We start from the raw sequence: 18,646 nt of genomic DNA, 5'->3' as shown, positions 1-18,646 counted from the left end.
AGGAGTGAACCCACAGTTAATCCTACATGGAGCCAGCAAAGTATTTTTTTCCCCCAAATTCAGCAGATGCAGCATCTCCCAAGAGCAAAGGGCAGTGTTACCTTCTGTCTCCTAAGCAGCTCACAGGCTAAACAGTGCTCTACAGGCTCTGCCCTCCCTCCACCCTCCCATCTCCCCCATACCTGCTTGGCTTTGTCCAGGTAATTGTGGTAGGATATCAGTGCTGTCAGCACGGGCACCACAGCCAGGTGCAAATCCGTGCGGGAAAAGCCTTCGGGGGTCCCGTGCAGCCTGTCCGTGGTCTTCTTGTCTGTGAGCTGAGACATCACCCAGGAGTCAGGGCACCTCTCACTAAAACACCCTCTGAAAGGCAGCAGAGGGCACTGCCCACAGCTCCCCTTCACCTGCATATACATATATTCATATACATGCATGAAGAACACTCATTATTACCTATTCTGTACCTAGAACAACCCTCACAAAAGAGAGAGTGAGTGAGGATTGTCTACCAGCCTGCTGATCTTTAAAATATTCATCTGAAGACAGGAAAAAACCATTCAAAAATCCCCTCCAAGCAATTCCTGAGCAAGCCAAGGAGCTGGGGACTGTGCCTCAGTGGTATTACCATGTAGCTCAGTGCAGAGGCCAGCTGGTCTATGTTGCAAGGAGAAGTCAAAAATAGCACTTTATAGCGGAGGGATTCGGGTAATTTGTTGAGAACCAACTTCAGCACCTTCCAGTCTGTCTCCTGCAAAGATAGAAAATGTTAAGGTTGGAAATTTTTGTGTGGTTTCACTTGAGTTTGGAAGGAAGATCAATCAAATTGCAGACAATGTGTCATTTCCTAGGCAGATGTAGGTCTTGTCGTGGTTAACACAGAAAAAGAAGTGGCATTTAGCTGTCACAAGTTTCTTCCTGTCTGTCACCCAGCTCTAGGTGCAATATTGGCACCACAAACTGGAAGAGAAATTATACTGAGATCTGACAGCCTGAATTCAATTCTCCTAAGCACCAGCACCAAATAGCTCCCAGAGCAAGCCAAGCCCTCAGCACAGAACTGTGTCCAATGCCACACTCAGGAACAATTTCTATTTACAGTTTATTGGTGATGAAACTTCACAAACTCTCAAAACACCTCGCAGACTTGCCGTGGGAGAGGTTTTAATTCCAAATGCCCTTTCAGGATGGCTTCTTGGATCTTGTTTATCAAGCACAGCTTTTGCCCTTGCCTGCTCTGAAGCAGTGCAATGAAAGTTGGGCTTATTTTCTCAGGAGCTGGACTGCTGCTCCCACTGGTGGCTGTGAAGCTGCACAGTCACACCCAGGCTTGGAGCAGGAGCAGAAATTGCTTTATTTAGGTACTCTGAGCTGGAATTCCCCAGGCAGCTGGTGCCAGGAGGGGACACAAAGATGCCAGGAGGGGACACAAGGATGCCAGGAGGGGACACAAGGATGCCAGGAGGGGACATACCTGCTTCAAACACTGCAGGAGGACCCCAAAGACCATGGAGTAGGGCAGGTGTCCCACCCGGATGGTGGCACCTTGGGAAGGCACACTGGGGCTGCCTGAAGGTGGGGACAGGGTGCCAGGGGGCTTTTTCTCAGAAGCTCTTTTCTCTGCCTCTCTGCAACACAGAAAGGGAGAAAAATACATGTCATTTTTACAGCTTATTCATGTGACCTACAGCACTACCACATTTGGGAGCCAGGTTAAAGACTGAACAATATAATCTGCATTTTCAGTTGAAAAAAAGCACAGGATTGCCCAGCAGACACACAGCAATGAGCCAATTTGTTCAAGTGAAGGATTTTTCTAGTTAAGAAAGGTATCTTTTGGGGTGTGTTGCACAACTTTAGACAAGCTATAAAATTAAAACTAGGCAGATATGTACAAATCATTGAATCAAAATTCAATGTGGAACGGTTTGAGGCAAAAATTGCATTTTTGGGGGAAGTTTTGTGAGCAGGAACTTAAATTTCATGTCTGAGAGCTCTGCAGGTAAGTGATTTGTAAGAACAGTTCACCAGTGAGTTACTGGTTCAGACAATCCTGGGCTATAACTACAGATTGATTCAGGATTTGGAAGATTTAGAAAAACTGCAGATTGCTACTGATGGAACATTACACTCAGCAAGAACACAATTTAGTTTGGAAAACAGCTTTTTAAAAATAACAAATAAATTATGAAGTATCCAAGGCCAGCCTGGGCAGGACTTGGAGCAACCTGGGACAGTGGAAGGTGTCCCTGGATGAGCTCTAGGATCCCCTCCAACCCAAACCACACTGTGATTCCTCTGCTTAGCACCATGAGAAACCTACACAAAATCACAGAGGCAGTAGGGGCTGAACCTCACTGCTCCATCCTTGTTGGAAAGGCCGAGGCGGTGCAGGGAGTCAGCTCGGAGCATCAGCAGGAAATCAAACACCTGCACAGGGAACAAACTGGAGTCATCAAACCCCGAGCCACAGGAACACTCTCCCATCCCCACACAATATTTTTTTCCAGATGCAAAAGGATTTTTAAGAGATGCCATGGCTTGTTCAGCAGGAGGCATCACTGCTGCACACATTTTACATACCCGTGTGAGCCAAGAAACATTTAATTTGACTTCCTGCAAGCTCCAGAGCACCCAGTCCCCACCTGCCACCCAGAAATCGCAGAGGATTGTGCAGCTGTGGCCCTGGGAGCACAGGGGCTGCTCCTACCTGCAGCCTGATGCTGCTGGCCACGGGCAGGCTGTAGGAGTAGATGTAGTGGCGCTGGACGTGCTGGATCAGCATCTCGTAGACGCGCGTGGCGTGGCTGGAGGGCAAACTGTACAGCTTGGTCTGCAGGCACAGAAACACAGCCCAGCCCCAGGGCTCTGTCACAAACCTGGGAATGCACTGCCAGCTCCAGGAGAAAGGCAGCTAAAACTTCACCCTCAACGAAACATGAACAGGTGGCTCTGGAAGGAACCTCTGCAAAGGCTCCAGAGCAGCTCTGGCTGCTCAGAGAACAGCCCAGGACATGCTGCCCTGACACAACAGATTTATTAAATCTATTCAAGGTTATGAAGTCCTCCTTTCTGCTAATTTATGGCCACCTCCTCCCTCCACACAGGCAGATGTGCTCATCTGGGTTGTACAACGGGAGTTAAGAAAATATAACACTTAGCAAACAGTCCCACAGTGCTCAAAATCAATGGATTGACCGAAAGAAGAGTTAAAATATTAAACAGTTAAACAAAAGTCCGAATATTTAATAGTGGGAGAAGAGTTATCTAAAAAGCCAAGTCCAGCAGAAGAGTATTATGAACAATCTGTGTTTAATGCTCTGCAGCACCTACCTGAAGAATTATCAGGAGCCCAAGAACTGCTGTCTTGACATCCTCCAGAGAAGCTGAATACGACAGCAAGTCCCTCTCTTCCAGTTCCGAAGGAGATGACAGAGAATGTGCAGCCACCTTGGAAAGACAAAAGCAGCACATTGTTTAAACCTGCAGCACATCCTTTCTCTGTTTCCACGCTGGAAGGTGAGGGAAGCCTCAGAAGTCACCCTGCTGGAAAAGCTGCCAGCCCTGGGGGTTTTATTCACCTTCTCTATGATGTCCAGCAGGCTGTTGAAGTGATGAGTGTTGCAGCCCTCAGCCAGGTCCACCAGCAGCTGAGTGGCCAATTTCCGGACCTGATGGTCTTTGTCCTCTGGGATGTGAGCCAGCTGGGAGATCACCACCAGGTTTATCAGCTCCTCCTGCAAGAGGACAGACCCTCCTAAGCTGTCAGACATTCAGCACATTAGAGAAAGAACTGCAAACAAAAGAACTCAGCCATTCTGGCTCCAGGCTTGTTCCTCCACTGTCTCATCCCTTCATCTCCTCTTCCATCCAACAGGTATTTCTGTCTGCCATCCCTCCAGATATTTGTGACTTTTACTGAACTTTTCAGTGCTTTGGTTTCTGTCTGTCCTACAGATTTGACAACCTCAGCTGAGACCCCCAGGGAAACACCCACCTCATAGAACTGTCTGTTGATGCTCAGCACAAAGGACAGCACATCCAGAACTTTAATCCTGACAGCACTACGGCTCTCGTTCCTAAAACAGGAAGAGCAAATCCAAAGTGAAAAAAAAATAGAGTTGTTGATATTTAGGGAAGGGGGAAAAGTAAAACTAAAGGAAAATAAGACATTTTTCAGAGTTGGAACAGTAACTGTGAGAGATCAGCTGAGCCCTCAGTTAATGTCTCTACACCTGAAATCAGATTCAAGAACAATTGGAAATTCAAATCCCAGCTCAGCTCTTACTCCTTCTGCAGACCTGTAATTGCAGCTTTCCTATTTCCAATCCAAACTAGGAAGCACATGTCAGAAGAACAAGTGCTCTGGTGAGCAAATTTAAAACCAAACACATGGCACTGAGGAAGAGCTGCTCTTTGGCAGCATTTCACAGAGGAGACAGAAGTTTGTTATTGCTCTGTGTTGATGTTTCAGAATCCCTGAGGGAGCACCAATTCAAAACCAGATAACTGGAATACTGGATAACCATATGCAATCCTAATGCTTAACAGGAAAATCTTGTTTGGTGTCAGAACTACAAAGTGCTGTGGAGTGGAACACAACTGCCTAAGTTAATTGGAATAGTACTGAATGGAAAGAAAGAGAAGAAGAAAAAAGCAGCATAAAGAACTCAGTGGAAAGCTTTTCTTCTGTTAAATAAGTCCTTTCATGTGCTGTGCCCTGGGACTACCACACTTCTCAGCAGCCATTTACTAACTTAGAACTTCAGAAAACAAAATTATCTAACGTGACAGGGTGCCAAGAAACTCTTGAAAGTGCTCCTTAAAAGTAAGAAGTTCCCAAAGTTATGACTTCCTACCTGAAGAACCTTTCCATTAAGAGCTGCAGGTTGTGGATCCAGCCATCTTTGGCAGGGTGGATGGACTGAGCTCTGTATGTTATCAGGTTTAACACAGAAGATTCCTTCATGGAAAGATCAGGAAATATTTTTAGTGAATAAGCAAACATAACAAATCCATTCCCCAACCCTCTCCATGGGAATAAATGTCACAGAAGTCCTTGCTGGGATTTTCTGACCATTTCCTATTTTAGGACTCTCAAATTTCAGCTGTAACAGAAGAGACCCAAAAGGTGGACAATAAGAAAGCCTTACTGGTCTCTGATCAGCACATCTTTCCACCAGCTCAAAAAATCTCTCTTCAGAGCCATGAAAATCATTCTGGTCACAGAGCTCTTCTACTGTGGTCAGAAGATCATGGACAATGGACTTCAGTTCCTGGCTCTCCAGAACCTGAAAAGAGACAAAACCAATCCTGAAACAGTTCCACCTTGCCAAAAAGTGCTAATCTTAAACACAAACAGAAAACTCAAGAAAACTACAGCAGTGAGAACTGGGCTAAGCCTTTCTCAGCTTCCACTTCCCCACAGTGCACAAACAGCTCAATTTGCAAAACAATTTATGGCAAAGCCTTGGGAATCAGGACATCCAGGCAGGCCCAGCACCTGCAGCTGCTGCAGCAGTCGCTCCATGATGTCCAGGAGGATGTCCCAGGTCACAGCCTGCAGCTCCTTCCCGTATTTCTTGATGAGGCGTGTGATGGACAGGACGATCTCGTAGGACACCACTGCGTTGGGACAGGTCATGGCCTGCAACCAAAGCACTTCAGTCAGTGAGCACTTGGGGAGCAGAGCCCAGAAACCCTCTGCATGCAAATGCAGCACGCCTTTTAATTAGGAAACCAGCCTGGAGGCCCCAGATAAACCCATTCGAGTCTCTGCACTCAAAGGACACAGCACAGAGCCTCTTTCTCCAGAGCAGTTCTGCTCTCCTGCGAGCAGCTGTAGCTCAGATGGCAGACACAGCCCCATCCCACAGGCAGACAAGGGGATCAAAGCCAGTAATTCCTGCTTGAGGCCCTCAGATGAGGAAATGTTGAGAGCTCTGAGGCTGTCCCTGAAGACACCCTCCCTCACTTTTTGTACCACCCACTGGGAAGAGTGAAAGTTGTTGCTTTGTATTTTATTTTTTAAGCTAAAGTACCCACAATGCTGGTATTTGCTAGAAAGGATTCAGACTTTGCTTTTCTGGCCAAAGATATTCGAGGAGGAGGCCTCAGCTACAGATATAAATCCTCTTGGTTTACTTGTTTTACCATTTCTCACTGATTCACCCCACACCCAATTTCTCCCTCTCATCCTCCACGTCTACAGAATCTCTTTGGTGTAGGGGGCCACATTTTTGGTCTAAATTTGTCCAGGTGATTTAAAAGCTCCCCCAGCATCCCAGCCTACCTTGAGGAATGAAGGCAGCACTGAAGTTGGGGAGTTCCTGAGGGAGTTGAGGCGATGAGCCCCCCACAGAGCCATCCCAACAAAGAACACAGCTCCCCTCAGCAGGGCTGCATCTGCCATGTAGGACCTAAGGACAGGGGAAGGGAAGATTCAGAGCATGCCACAATTATTTCAGCATACAAAGTCTATAGGAATATGCACTGTCCCAACAGGAATTCCCAGCTGTTACACATCAGGGCCTTGCACAGCAATGGACAAACATGAAAAGCAGAAAATCATTCACCACAACTTTAAACAGAAGGAAATTAAATTCAGAAATGCCCCAAATGAGCACTTCAGCAGCATAACTAGAAAGGGAATTTATTTCTAAGCACCAGAACCTTCAGCTTGTTCTCCTGAGGCTGGTGACTCCCCATCTATCTCACTGGAACTTTACTGAATCCCTTGGATTTGCTGGACCCTCGTCCTTTACCTGTCCTCCATGATCCTGCACATGTTGTAGATGGCACTGTGTCCCAAGTGAGTCCCCAAGAGGTTGCGCATGAGCTGCAAGTTCAGAGAGAACACCTCAATCCCCAATTGTTCCAACACTCAGTAGCCTAAACATGGATTTAGCTGGCCATGCTTGTGCACTGAACGTGTCCTGACCTTCCCAAGCCAGCACAGAACCCTGTCACACCAGCTGAACCCAGGGGAGAACCCCCATGGACGTGACACGACTTGCACTAATGAGACGCTGATCCCTCAATATTTAAACTATTTTTAATTTGCCTTTAAAAGCAAATTAAAACTGGTGACAGAGGTGCACAGGTGTGTCTGACACCTCACCCAGGAGTGAATTCCTTACAGCAGGCAGGGGCTCTGACCTTCCAGCAGGGCTCACAGAGCTCCTTCACGTTGATGGTGCGGCACAGGGTGATGATGAACACGGGCAGGTTCTCCGAGGGCAGGCAGTTGTAACAAACAACTGCATCCAGCACTTGCAAGGAAATCTTTGGGAAAGGGAAAGACAGAATGGTTGTACAATTCCCTGTGAATCAACCAGGTCTAATCCTCACCTGGCACACCAAGGAAATCTTCTGGAAGTCAAAAGGGATGAAGATTTTGGTTTTGTTTTTAAAAAGCATTGTTGATTCACTATCAAATTGATTAATGCTCTGTTTGCTTTGGAATAAATTAATGGTGCATGAGATTTACTGGCTTACAAATAACATAATATTGCATCAGCTCTCTTGAAAGATGAGAATAAACCCAGAGTCTGATGAACTTATTTTGTTTGTAAAAGTTACAGTTTCAAAGAACTTCAAAGAGTTCTGCAGTACTAAAAGAAACTCAGATCACTGACCTCTATGTCCACAGATGATGAAGTCTGAATGCACAGGAGGCAGATCTTGCTGTTAAGAAAGAACATTTAATTAGAACTGTTTGCTCCACACGATTTTAGACAAATTACAAAGAGTCAGGTTAATTGCCATGTTATTTAACTCCTCACTGCCCTTCCTGTGGCAATGCTGGTGACACCCCAAGGGACACTGAGCTCTGCAATCTCTTTTATAAAGTTAAAGGGAGACTTAAATGCAGCTCAGGTAATGCAACAGCACAGACCCTTGTGAGACTGAGCAATGCAAACAGGCCCACCCCATGGAATGGGAAAGGGAAAAGCACATTTAGTTAAACTAAAACAGATCTGAACACCACAAGAACTGAAAATCAAATATTTGTCAGAAATTACCTGGGATGAAACAGATCCAGAAGGGGATGAAAAATATCTCAGTTGTATATATTGATCTGCAACTTTCTCTGTAGTTTACCACAAATAAGAAGGTAGGGGGTAAAAAACCCAACTTACTGGACCATGTCAGCCACATAATCTTCCAGATAGCAGCTATTGAATTTCACCAGGTTCACCAAAACCAGGAGGAACTCAGAAGTCAACCCAACATCCATCCACTGTAGCACAAAATCAGCTAAAGAAGGAAAAAAAAACCCTGTCACAATACGCCTTCTACCCAGGAATGATACCACAACCCTTTTCTGTTATCACTGGATGCCTCTGCCTTGGTTTATTCCCACCAAACTGAAGAGGGTTGGGACAACACTCACCCAGCTCCTCCTCCAGGTAGGTGATGTATCGGCCGTTCTCCGTCAGAGCCTTGAACACTTCGAGCCGCTCATGCAAATCTTCATTGGAGGGATAATCCTTAATAACCTTAAAAAAATGGGCTCTGAGGATCCCTAATCTCTCACCCTTGAAATAAAAAAAGGGAAGGGGTTAAGGCCTGGATATTATCAAGGTCTACCTCAGTAATCTCCATGCTTGAAATTATGTTTTTGTTGAATCAATGCCTACTCTCCTCATAAGAATCCACCCCTGCTTTCTCAGAACACTGCAAACGACAACTTTGGGCTGATTCAGCCCCATGTTTGTGCAACACGTTGGGAAATCTGTAGAATTCGTTGTGTGCTGGACTTGGCCAGGCTAGAAGTGTCTCACACAGAACCCCTTGCATACCTGAAACATCAAAACCAGCTGCAAACTGAGACTAGAAGGTCTGGGCAAAGACCACGTAAAATCTGCTGAATTATGCTGAACTTAACCCAAAGCATTTCCTCTTTCTCAGGAGCATTACCCCAAACCAGAACAGTTTTCTATGAGCTGTATGAAAAGTTTTGCTATGAGGTCAAACCAAGATTTAAAATTAAAATGCTTCCTATTCTCATTTAAGACACACAACAAAATTACAAATATGAACATTTGTAGAGAAGAGCTCCCTGGTGCTTTTCCCATCTCCCCCCACACAAAGCCCAGTTCAGGTCAGTGTCCCCTGCCCTGTGGGGCTGTTGTCACCTGTCCCTGGACGATGGACCTGAGCAGGTGAAGCACGGCGTGCCTGGCCTCGGCAGGACGCTCCGGCTGCAGCATGTCAGCCACCACCTTCCACACGGCCTCCACGGCATGCTGGGGACAAGAACAAAAACCAAAACCACAGCAAAAGCATGAGGCAGGAAAGCTCAGCCCCTCCTGGGATGTCCAGCCAGCAGCTCACAATGGATTATGGCTGTTCATGATGCAGATGCAGGGGTTTCATGTCCCGAGTTCCCTGCTCCCAGGGACACTCACCCACCTGGTCGCACCCTCAGACCAAGCCCAGCAGACACCAACCCCAGCCCTGCACCCAGGAACTGGAATTCCTCATTCCACAGCACCTCAAGTTTGTGCAGAAGCCTTCAGCCAGCTACAAGGTGAGTTCAAAACCAATTGGGGCTGCTTATTAACAAGCGAGGAGGAGATAAGGAAACCCCTCTAAACATCATCTCCCATGAGCTGTCCTGAATATCCCCAGCATTCTCCTTCTTGAAAGGTTCAGGAAGCCAAACAGCTCCATCCCCTCTGCTCCAGAGCTGGAAGGTTGGGCAGAGTAACTTCCTTTCACAGCACAAGGCAGGCTCTGGGATCACCCATTTTAAAAAGCTTTCTAAACACCAGGAGTGTCTTACGATAGTTTGAGAGCTGCTGCTTAAATTTCCATCCTTCCAAAACTCACTGAACACTTTGGAACTCACCTCTTCAATTTTTTTGGTTTTTGCCACTTCACAAATTTGACTGATTGCTCGTATCCTGTTACTCAATCCACACTCTATGCTCAGTTCCTGGAAAGAAATGGAGAAATAAGCTAACAGTTTATCTTACCAGAAACACTTACCCATTTCTCCAAGGGGAGAAGGAATTCTGGTCTCCTTCTCCCTTTTTTTTGTATTTTCCTCTTTGTGTGCCAACTATTCTGCTTACAGACTCGTGGTACCAATTACTGGAATCAATTATTTTATTTTTCATTTCCACAGAACCGTAAGGTTTTCATAAAACAAAAACAGTTCCCAGCTTGTGGAAACTGCCACCACAGAAACTTCATCAAGCTCAGACAATAAAAAAGAGGGGACAGGGAAATACCCTGTAACCCAACATAACAAGTACCTCCAAAGTATGCAAAGAGTGAATAACTCCAGTGCTGGAGCTGCAAAGAGTTCTACATCCACTTCTCTAGAGAATGAGTTGAGAGATCAGGAGAGGGAATGATGGAGAGGAACTGAATGCCAAAAACCCAGGAAAGGAGCAAGCCCTCCTGATCCCCTCAGCTGAGGTACCCCAGGCACCACCCCCACTTGCACTCAGTTCTCACACCTTGAGTATTTCTGCAGTGATGATAAACTCTGTCTGCTTGCCCTCCGACGACTTGGAACTTCCCCGGGATGTTCCCAGCCCCAGGAGGTTCCTGAACTTCTCCTTCAGCCCGGAATCCTTGCTCTGAGGCTTTGCCATTGCTGCCAGGTTCTGAGGCCCTGCAAACACAGAACAGGGGTCTGGGAAGGGAGGCCCAAGGGGAATGTTTCAGCAGGAAAACCCCAATAACAGCATCACACTGGGGCTTTTCCAAAGAGCTTGGGTGTCTTGAGCCTTTTCAAACATGGGAGAAGCCCAACATTGAGGGAACACAAGGAGCTTGTGCTGCTCCTGCCTTCAGCACCTGCAGCTTCACACAGAGCACGGGGCCTTTGGGATACCCATCCCTGGGAGCTCTGAATGCCCAGCCCACCACACAGGCTGCTTTTTGTCCACATGCACACGCATTATGGAAGGGGTGAGCTGGAGACTTGTTCCCAAAGCAAGGCAAGCACACCGTGCTCTGCTGTAGATGTGGAAGTGAGGAAGGAATCTCACAAATCTGGCTGCTGGAACATCCAAATGCTGCCATGGCAAGAGAAAGATGGGGCAAGAACAAGCACGGCCATTACAACAACAGCCTCCAGAAATTGTCTCCCCCTGCCCGACCCACTGTGCCTTGGGGACCCTTGCGCTGGGGACACGACCCTGCACAACCCCAGACCCCTATATCCCCATATATCCCTGAATATGGGATCCCTGTCCCATGGACACTCCATGGCCTTCCCACAGCCTGGGCACGGCAATCCCTGGCACTCCCGGGGATGCAGCACAGAGCCTGTCCCTTCATCCCAGGGGACACGTCAGCCAAGTGTCACCAGGGGACACACCAGGGACCCTGGCCCAGTGTCACCAGGGGACACGCCAGGGACCCTGGCCCAGTGTCACCAGGGGACACGCCAGGGACCCCGGCCCAGTGTCACCAGGGGACACGCCAGGGACCCTGGCCCAGTGTCACCAGGGGACACGCCAGGGACCCCGGCCCAGTGTCACCAGGGGACACACACACAGCCCCCAGCCCTCTGTCCCCAGGCCCACACGGAGTTCACCGCCCTGGGGACCCCCACAGCCCTAGCCCACCCCGGGCCATGGCACACTGTCCCCCGGTGACCCCCAAACAAGCCCGGACACGCCACATCCCACCCCCAAACCAGGACATGCCACAGCGCTTAGGGACACACAACGGGGATCACAGCACAGCCCCCAAACACAACGGGGATCACAGCACAGACCCCAAACACAACGGGGGTCACAGCACAGCCCCCAAACACAACGGGGGTCACAGCACAGACCCCAAACACAACGGGGGTCACAGCACAGACCCCTCTAAACACACCGGGGGTCACAGCACAGACCCCAAACACAACGGGGGTCACAGCACAGACCCCTCTAAACACACCGGGGGTCACAGCACAGTCCCCAAACACAACGGGGATCACAGCACAGTCCCCAAACACAACGGGGGTCACAGCACAGCCCCCAAACACAACGGGGGTCACAGCACAGTCCCCAAACACAACGGGGATCACAGCACAGACCCCTCTAAACGCACCGGGGGTCACACCCCAGCTCCTCCAAACGCACCGGGGGTCACAGCACAGCCCCCCGAGCACACAGCGGGGTCACAGCACAGCCCCCCGAGCACACAGCGGGGTCACAGCACAGCCACCAAACACACTGGGGGTCACAGCACAGCCCCCCGAGCACACAGCGGGGTCACAGCACAGACCCCAAACGCAGCGGGGTCACAGCGCGGCCCCAAAGCGCGTCTCCCTCCCAGGCTGCCGGGTCCCCATTCACTCACCCCGAGCCCGGCCCGGCCCGGCCCCGCCGCCCCCGGCCCGCTCCGCTCGGGCCCGGTGCCGGCGCCGCCCCCGGGAGGCCCCGCCCGTTCCGGCGGCCCCGGTGCGCCCCGGGCCCGGTAGTTCGCGGGGCCGCCATGAGCGCGGCCCGGCCCGGGCCTGCGGCGCTGAGGCGGCTCCGCTCGGCCGGGGGCACCGGGGGTACGGACAGGGGATGGGGGTACGGGACTGGGGATGGGGGTACGGGACAAGGGATGGGGGTACAGACAGGGGATGGGGGTACGGGACTGGGGATGGGGGTACGGGACAGGGGATGGGGGTACGGGACTGGGGATGGGGGTACGGGACCGGGGATGGGGGTACGGGACTGGGGATGGGGGTACGGCCGGGAGATCGAGAATAAGAGAGGGATCGCTGCTTCCTGGGGTTACGGGAAGGGGGGATCGGGGCTGTGCTGGGCACGGGGAGCGGCTGGGGCTGCAGCAGGGCCCGGCCTGGCTGGGGCAGGGGCTGCGTGTCCTGATCCCCCTCGGAGCAAAGGATGCGGCTTCAGTCCTGGGCTGGGGATGCACCTTCAGCAGCCTCACCTGTGTCTGGGACACGTGTCCCCACCGTGTGACATGTTACCCCACTGTTGTCATCTATTGCCAGTTGTGTCCCGGGTCCTTCCTTGCTCCCTCGCCCCACGCTGGCTCTGGTTGGGACTTGGGGGATGTGCAGTGTTTGGGCTGGGACTGAGGGGAGGGAACTCGCCCTGGTCAGGGTCCCCTGGGTGGGTGGTGGCACGTGGGGCTGTCACTGAGAGGGGTGACAGCTCCTTTCCTCAGGCCTGGCATGTCTCTGCCATCCCGTGCAGGGAGCCAGAGCCAGGGCACGCCCGGCATCCCGAGGCAGAGCAGGAGGAGGAAGAGCCTTGCCATTGCCTATGAGCCGGGGCAGGGCGATGGGGCCGAGCCCCGGAGGGCGCGCTGGGAGCCGCGGGACTGGCGGGAGCAGCTGGAGCGCATCCGTGAGATGAGGAGGAGCAGGGATGCGCCCGTGGATGAGATGGGAGTGCACAAGTGCTACGACAGCAGCGCACCCCCACAGGTAACAGCACCCACAGGTAACAGCACCCACAGGGAACAGCATCCACAGGGAACAGCACCCACAGGGAACAGCACCCACAGGGAACAGCATTCCCACAGGGAACAGCACCCACAGGGAACAGCATCCACAGGGAACAGCACCCACAGGTAACAGCTTCCACAGGGAACAGCACCCACAGTGTACAGCATCCACAGGGTACAGCATCCACAGGGAACAGCACCCTGTCCCAGCTCCAGCAGGCACAGGAAAGCACAGCCTCCCTCATCCTCATGCTGCCCCTGGATCTGTCCCACTTGGGATGTTTCCAGGACAGAAACTGGATCAGGACTCTGGGCTGGGATTGGTCCTAGAGGATGTGATGAGTGTGAGGGGCAGTGCTGCCTTATGGAGCAGGCTGGCAGGGCATGAAGCCACGTTCCTTTTTCCCTTAAAAATCTCTGTAGGAGTCCAAGGAAAGTATCCAGCAAGGTGAGTGTGGAATGCAGAGGGATGTGGGGAGCACCCATGGGCAGGCTTGGAGGGGCAGTGGGAGCCACTGGAATGGCAATGTGAGGATCACAGAATCTCACAATTGTTAGGGTTGGAAGTGACTTTGGAGACTGATCCAACCCCATGGACTTGGAGCAGCAGGAGCCTCTGGAGTGGGAATGTGGGGATCATGCAGAGACAGGCTCAGAGGAGCAGCAGGACCTGCTGGGCTCTGAAGGAGGGTCTGGAGGACACAGCTGGACAGCCTGACATGGAATGCTGTCCTTGCTGCTGGCATCCTGCCCTGGGCTTGGGTCCCTGGGGAGAAGGATGAGCTCTGACCCGGGAGCCAGGGAATGTCACACGCTCTCAGCCACGGGGGCTGGCAGCTGCGGGGCCAGGGGACCATGGTGCAGCACACGGAAATAGCTCCACTTCCCTGGGGAAGCTGCGTTGTTGCTTCCAAGAAAAAGTGGATGTTGTAACCCTCAGCTCCTCGCAGCATTTCTTTGTACCCTGAGATTATCCTACTTCCATGCACTCAGGGATTTTTTTCCTGGTGCACCTGTGGTTTTGTAAACTGTGTAGGAGAGCTGGAGGGAGGATTGTGTCCCATGTTATCCCGGGTCATTTTGGGTTAGTTGCATCATCCTCCTTACTCTGGTGGGACAGAATCACATCTGGGGAGAAGGAGTTGGGAAATAGGAGGTGATGGCCTGGCTAAACCCTGCGTGGCAGCAGCAGAGGAATTCCTGGGATTTGTCCTTCTTCTCCCAGTCTCTATCATGCCATTTCTTCAGATTTGGTTCCCTGAGGAGCTCACTGGAGCCAGACACCCAGTTCCTACTGAAGCCTAGAGGTAAAGGGTTGGGATTTTCACAAGCTACTTGCACCAGAAGTTGCATGAAAAATCATTGGGCGTTTGTGCTTGTGCATCCTGTGGGTCTCCTGGGAATGCCATCCTCAGGAAAAGCTTTGTCCAGCCCTCTGTGGGGCTGGAGTGAGATCCCAGCAGCCAGAGCTGCTCCCTGCCCTCCCACAGATACTGACAGCTGAGCCTGAAGGTGTTTCTTTCCTCCCTTTATTGTGTGGGGGTATTAAAAGGTCATGGATTATTCCTGCTGCAGCTCTCCAGTCTCCTGGAGGCGCATAGGGCTGAAGGGTGGGAGCACACCTTGCACTGAGGGTTGTGCTGGAGGTGCTGGATCCTCCCAGATCCTCCCAGGGTGTCTCAGTGTCCCCTGTGTCCCCAGGTCATGCGCTACCAGGTGCTGCTGGCCCTGATGCTGTCCAGCCAGACCAAGGACCAGGTGACGAGTGCTGCCATGCTGCGCCTGCGCCGGCGCGGCCTCACCGTGGACAGCGTGCTGCAGATGGATGATGAGACCCTGGGACAGATCATTTATCCCGTGGGATTCTGGAGGGTGAGTGCAGGATGCCCTTCCTGTGGGGAGCTCTGCCCTGGAGTCAGGCTAAAAGCTGGATTTTACACCAGTTTTGGCACTTTGTATTGCCAGCAAGATGAGATTCTTGGCTGCAGGACCTGGAGTGTGCAGGGAGGTTGGAGCTCCCAGCTCTCAGCAGTTTGGTTTCAAGTGGAAGTCAAGTGTCCCCTGCACAGCTGCCATGTGTGGCCTCACCTGTAACACACACTCAGGAATGGGTGGTTTTCTGGGCTGTGTGTCTGTTTTCCCTGTGCTGGAGGGCAGCTTGGACTGTGTGCCTTTCCCCTCGGTTTTCCAGAACAAGGTGAAGTACATCAAGCAGACCACAGCCATCCTGAAGCAGAAGTACGGGGGTGACATCCCGAGCACGGTGGAGGAGCTGGTGCAGCTGCCAGGAGTTGGGCCCAAAATGGCCCATTTGGCCATGCACATTGCCTGGGACAGCGTGGCTGGGATAGGTAACCTGGACCGTGTTTTTCCCATCCCTCTCCTGAATCCCAGTCCATTCCCCAGACACAGGGGGAGCACTGCAGGCCCAGCCCCCAGGAGTTTGGGTTAACACCCCTTTGGTTCAGTCATCTGCAGGGTATTTGGGTGGGGGAACGATGTGACCCTCAGCCACTCGCTCAGTGAGCTGGAGGATTTAAGCAGCTGCTGTTTCTCCCCAAATTTGATAGCAGAAATTCCCAAGGGAAGTCACTGCCCTGGGGAGCTGCTGCCAGATGGGGCTGGACCATCACCTGCAGGTCCCGGCCTGGGGCCCCTGGGGACAGATTAAAGCTCCAAAAGGATGTGCTGCTTGATGGAAGAGCCCTGGGAAAGCCAGGAGGAGCGAGTGGGCAGGAGCTGGATCCTCTGGTGACCATCAGCTGGACAGGCCGTGGCCTCTGCACTGCAGCCAGCAGCCCTTGGGGTCTGTTGTTCTCCTGCTGTGGGGGAGGGAAGTCCAGAGGCAGCCAAAGCAGCCAAGTGTTTTCCAAATAATTGTGTGCTCGGTTTTGATTTGGGAGGCAAGGCTTAGTCTTCCTGTTTACAGCAATTTCCTGGGTTTTGCCCAATTAGCCCTAGAGACAGGTTTATCACTGCTGATCTAACAATAATACACTTTGCATTCAGGGCTTTTGAGCTCAAAGCACATTATAAACACTGCTTTAAGCCTCCCAAGCCCTCTCTGCTGGTGGGTGTTATGAAATGTGTTTTCCATGTGGGCAAAGGAAGGGGCAGAGATCACAATTTGCGTAATTTCAGCTGAAACTCCGGGAGGATGAGAACGTGGAGAGGGAACGGGGGCCAGGCTGCCCTGTGCCTGCTCCGTGGGGCAGGGGAGCCTTGGGGGAGCAAGGCTGGCTGGGACTGTGTGAGCCTGGGGAGAGACACCCACCCAAATGCTTCTGGCTCTGGGCCTGGGAAGAAAATGTTTGTTCTTGGAGTGAGCCTCGCCTGCCCTCCGCTCCCGTTCCACCCCGCTGCCCGCAGGGGAGGCCTTGCCCTGGGCCTGTGGCTGTCACAGGCAGCTTTGGCTCTGCTCTCTCTGTTCAGGTGTGCCTGCCTCACCTAAACTCTGGGCTCTCCCTCTCCAGCTGTGGACACCCACGTGCACAGGATCTCAAACCGGCTCAAGTGGGTGAAGAAGGAGACCAAGAACCCCGAGGAGACTCGGGTGGCACTGGAGGAGTGGCTGCCCAGGTGAGCCCTGAGCCCCTGCTGGCTGCAGGAGCCGTGTCTGCACAAAGTCCTGCTTGGGGCAGTTTCAGGGACTGCATTTTGGCCTGCTCCTCTTCCCAGGGTCGCAGTAGCTGCAGCTGTTTCCCCTCTGCCAGAGCTACAGCAGCAGCGCCTCAGCTGCGTGTGGTTCTGCTGCTGGCAGGTGGATCAGTCACTAGTGGAGCTCTTCATCTCTGATTTTTGCCTTAACAAGTTTACCACGACCCAAGCCTGGTGCTTTTCCACACTGGGCCTTGCTGAGCCCAGTGCTCACAGCAGCATCAGCCCAGGGCTGGATCCTTGTCTTCACTGGGGATTAATTTTCAGTATCAAACCCCGGCTGACATACACAGGGACACTTCCACACCTGGCACGTGCCTGAGCACAGGCATTGCTCCCCCAGCACAGCAGGACCAGGAAAGGTTGGCAGGGATCAGGAAGGGCTGGGACTCACCTCCAGGGAAGCCAGGAGGAACAGGCAGAAAGGAAAGGGGATCCCACTAACTCCACAGGCTGTTCCTCACCCCTTCCAAGCATGGCAACACTGCTGTTCTCCTCTCACTGCAGGGACCTGTGGAAGGAGATCAACTGGCTCCTGGTGGGCTTTGGGCAGCAGACCTGCCTGCCTGTGCACCCTCGCTGCAGCCAGTGCCTCAACCAAGACATCTGCCCAGCTGCCAAGAGACTCTGAGGGATCATCCAGCCTTTGGAGAGCCACAAAGCTGCTTGGGCTGAGCCCTGCTAAAGCTGGGCCTGGCACAGGGCTGGCAGTGTGACTGCAGGGGACAGGAGCCTGCTGCAGCAGCTCGAGGGAACAGCCACTGGCAGTGGCTCAGCTCTCCAGAGGAAAAAGGGGCTTTGAGAGGCAGCAGTCCTGCTGGGACAGAGCTGCAGGCTGCAGCCTGGGTGAATGGCTGAGCACATCCCAGCTGTGCCACAGAGTCACTGGAGAGAAAAGCTTTGTCCTCAGGGACTTGCTGCTGCTTGTAAATACTCGTTAAATAAAAGTGGTGAGGGTTTTTTTGCACCCACGAGGTTTGCTGGCATTTGTGTGACACTGGCTGAGGGGAGGAGAACGTGGGTGACCTCAGCAAGGCTGAACCACGGCACCGTGCCCTGCCCTGGCAGCTGAGGTGGGCAGCACACACCTGCCCAGCCCTGCCACAGCGAGCTGTGCTGCCAACGAGTGTGCCAGGGGACACAGCAGGAGGAATTTTTGCCTTACCAAATCCAGTGTGGACAGCAGGAGGAATTTCTTCATGGAAAATGTTGTTAAACTCTAGAAGGGGCTGCCCAGGGAGGGTTGGAGTCCCTGTCTCTGAAGGTGTCCAGGGAAGGCTTGGACGTGGCTCTCAGTGCTCTGAGGATGGGACACAGGTTGGACTCGAGGATCCTGGAGATCTCTTCCAACCTTGGTGATCCTGGGATTCTGAGGTGCAGCTGAAGCCTTCCCAAGGCAGCAGCAGAGGGAGTCACTGCCTGGAGAGTGACCTCTGTGCCAGGAGCTGAGCCAGTGCCACTCCGTGTGTGCCACAAGGGTTCCAGCAGCCACGGGAGCCAGGCTGTGTCCCCAGGAGCTGACAGAGGGACAGCACCACCCCTGTGTTTTGTTCTTCAAAGAAAGGGCAGT

The 18,646-nt window shown here is 52.2% G+C and overlaps 2 protein-coding genes across 8 annotated transcripts in view; one reads left to right on the top strand and one right to left on the bottom strand.

Moving 5' to 3' along the window:
- The window catches only part of TSC2 (TSC complex subunit 2), a 32,114-nt gene extending 19,724 nt beyond the window's left edge, over nucleotides 1–12,390 (bottom strand). For 5 of the 6 annotated variants that reach the window (XM_063414626.1, XM_063414625.1, XM_063414627.1 and 2 more), the window contains exons 1-20: nucleotides 10,470–10,627; nucleotides 9,854–9,940; nucleotides 9,138–9,248; nucleotides 8,393–8,537; nucleotides 8,139–8,256; nucleotides 7,635–7,683; nucleotides 7,156–7,281; nucleotides 6,762–6,835; nucleotides 6,290–6,416; nucleotides 5,501–5,644; nucleotides 5,151–5,288; nucleotides 4,857–4,960; nucleotides 3,995–4,076; nucleotides 3,579–3,734; nucleotides 3,331–3,447; nucleotides 2,708–2,830; nucleotides 2,321–2,427; nucleotides 1,472–1,625; nucleotides 626–748; nucleotides 183–317 (exon numbers count right to left, since the gene is read on the bottom strand). In XM_063414626.1, the coding sequence (XP_063270696.1) occupies nucleotides 183–317; nucleotides 626–748; nucleotides 1,472–1,625; nucleotides 2,321–2,427; nucleotides 2,708–2,830; nucleotides 3,331–3,447; nucleotides 3,579–3,734; nucleotides 3,995–4,076; nucleotides 4,857–4,960; nucleotides 5,151–5,288; nucleotides 5,501–5,644; nucleotides 6,290–6,416; nucleotides 6,762–6,835; nucleotides 7,156–7,281; nucleotides 7,635–7,683; nucleotides 8,139–8,256; nucleotides 8,393–8,537; nucleotides 9,138–9,248; nucleotides 9,854–9,940; nucleotides 10,470–10,607 (2,358 nt within the window). In that variant the 5' untranslated portion in view covers nucleotides 10,608–10,627. Of the gene's footprint in view, nucleotides 1–182; nucleotides 318–625; nucleotides 749–1,471; nucleotides 1,626–2,320; nucleotides 2,428–2,707; nucleotides 2,831–3,330; nucleotides 3,448–3,578; nucleotides 3,735–3,994; nucleotides 4,077–4,856; nucleotides 4,961–5,150; nucleotides 5,289–5,500; nucleotides 5,645–6,289; nucleotides 6,417–6,761; nucleotides 6,836–7,155; nucleotides 7,282–7,634; nucleotides 7,684–8,138; nucleotides 8,257–8,392; nucleotides 8,538–9,137; nucleotides 9,249–9,853; nucleotides 9,941–10,469; nucleotides 10,628–12,312 lie in introns of those variants that run through there. The other variant, XM_063414624.1, reaches the window with a different exon arrangement.
- Nucleotides 12,391–18,043, top strand: NTHL1 (nth like DNA glycosylase 1). Of its 2 annotated transcripts, none has more exons than XR_010082564.1 (6): nucleotides 12,391–12,511; nucleotides 13,167–13,399; nucleotides 15,121–15,291; nucleotides 15,611–15,770; nucleotides 16,852–16,998; nucleotides 17,584–17,722. XR_010082564.1 is itself a non-coding variant. In XM_063414632.1 (6 exons), the coding sequence occupies exons 1-6, from the start codon at nucleotides 12,448–12,450 to the stop codon at nucleotides 17,705–17,707; spliced, it is 858 nt and encodes a 285-aa protein (XP_063270702.1). In that variant the 5' UTR covers nucleotides 12,391–12,447; the 3' UTR covers nucleotides 17,708–18,043. The 2 variants fall into 2 exon arrangements, 1 of the variants encoding a protein (XP_063270702.1); XM_063414632.1 differs by having other exon boundaries at nucleotides 16,893–16,998; nucleotides 17,584–18,043.
- The last annotated feature ends 603 nt before the right edge of the window (nucleotides 18,044–18,646 follow it).

This window comes from Prinia subflava, chromosome 17, assembly GCF_021018805.1.
Source record: "Prinia subflava isolate CZ2003 ecotype Zambia chromosome 17, Cam_Psub_1.2, whole genome shotgun sequence".
Taxonomy (NCBI): Eukaryota; Metazoa; Chordata; class Aves; order Passeriformes; family Cisticolidae; genus Prinia; species Prinia subflava.
This window is presented reverse-complemented; position numbering and strand designations above follow the sequence as displayed.

Coding starts and splice junctions, on each gene's coding strand:
- NTHL1 (XM_063414632.1), top strand. CDS start 12,448: ATGAGCGCGGCCCGGCCCGGGCCTGCGGCGCTGAGGCGGCTCCGCTCG. Junction 12,512..13,166: donor CTCGGCCGGGGGCACCGGGG/GTACGGACAGGG, acceptor CATCCCGTGCAG/GGAGCCAGAGCCAGGGCACG. Junction 16,999..17,583: donor CTGGAGGAGTGGCTGCCCAG/GTGAGCCCTGAG, acceptor CTCTCACTGCAG/GGACCTGTGGAAGGAGATCA.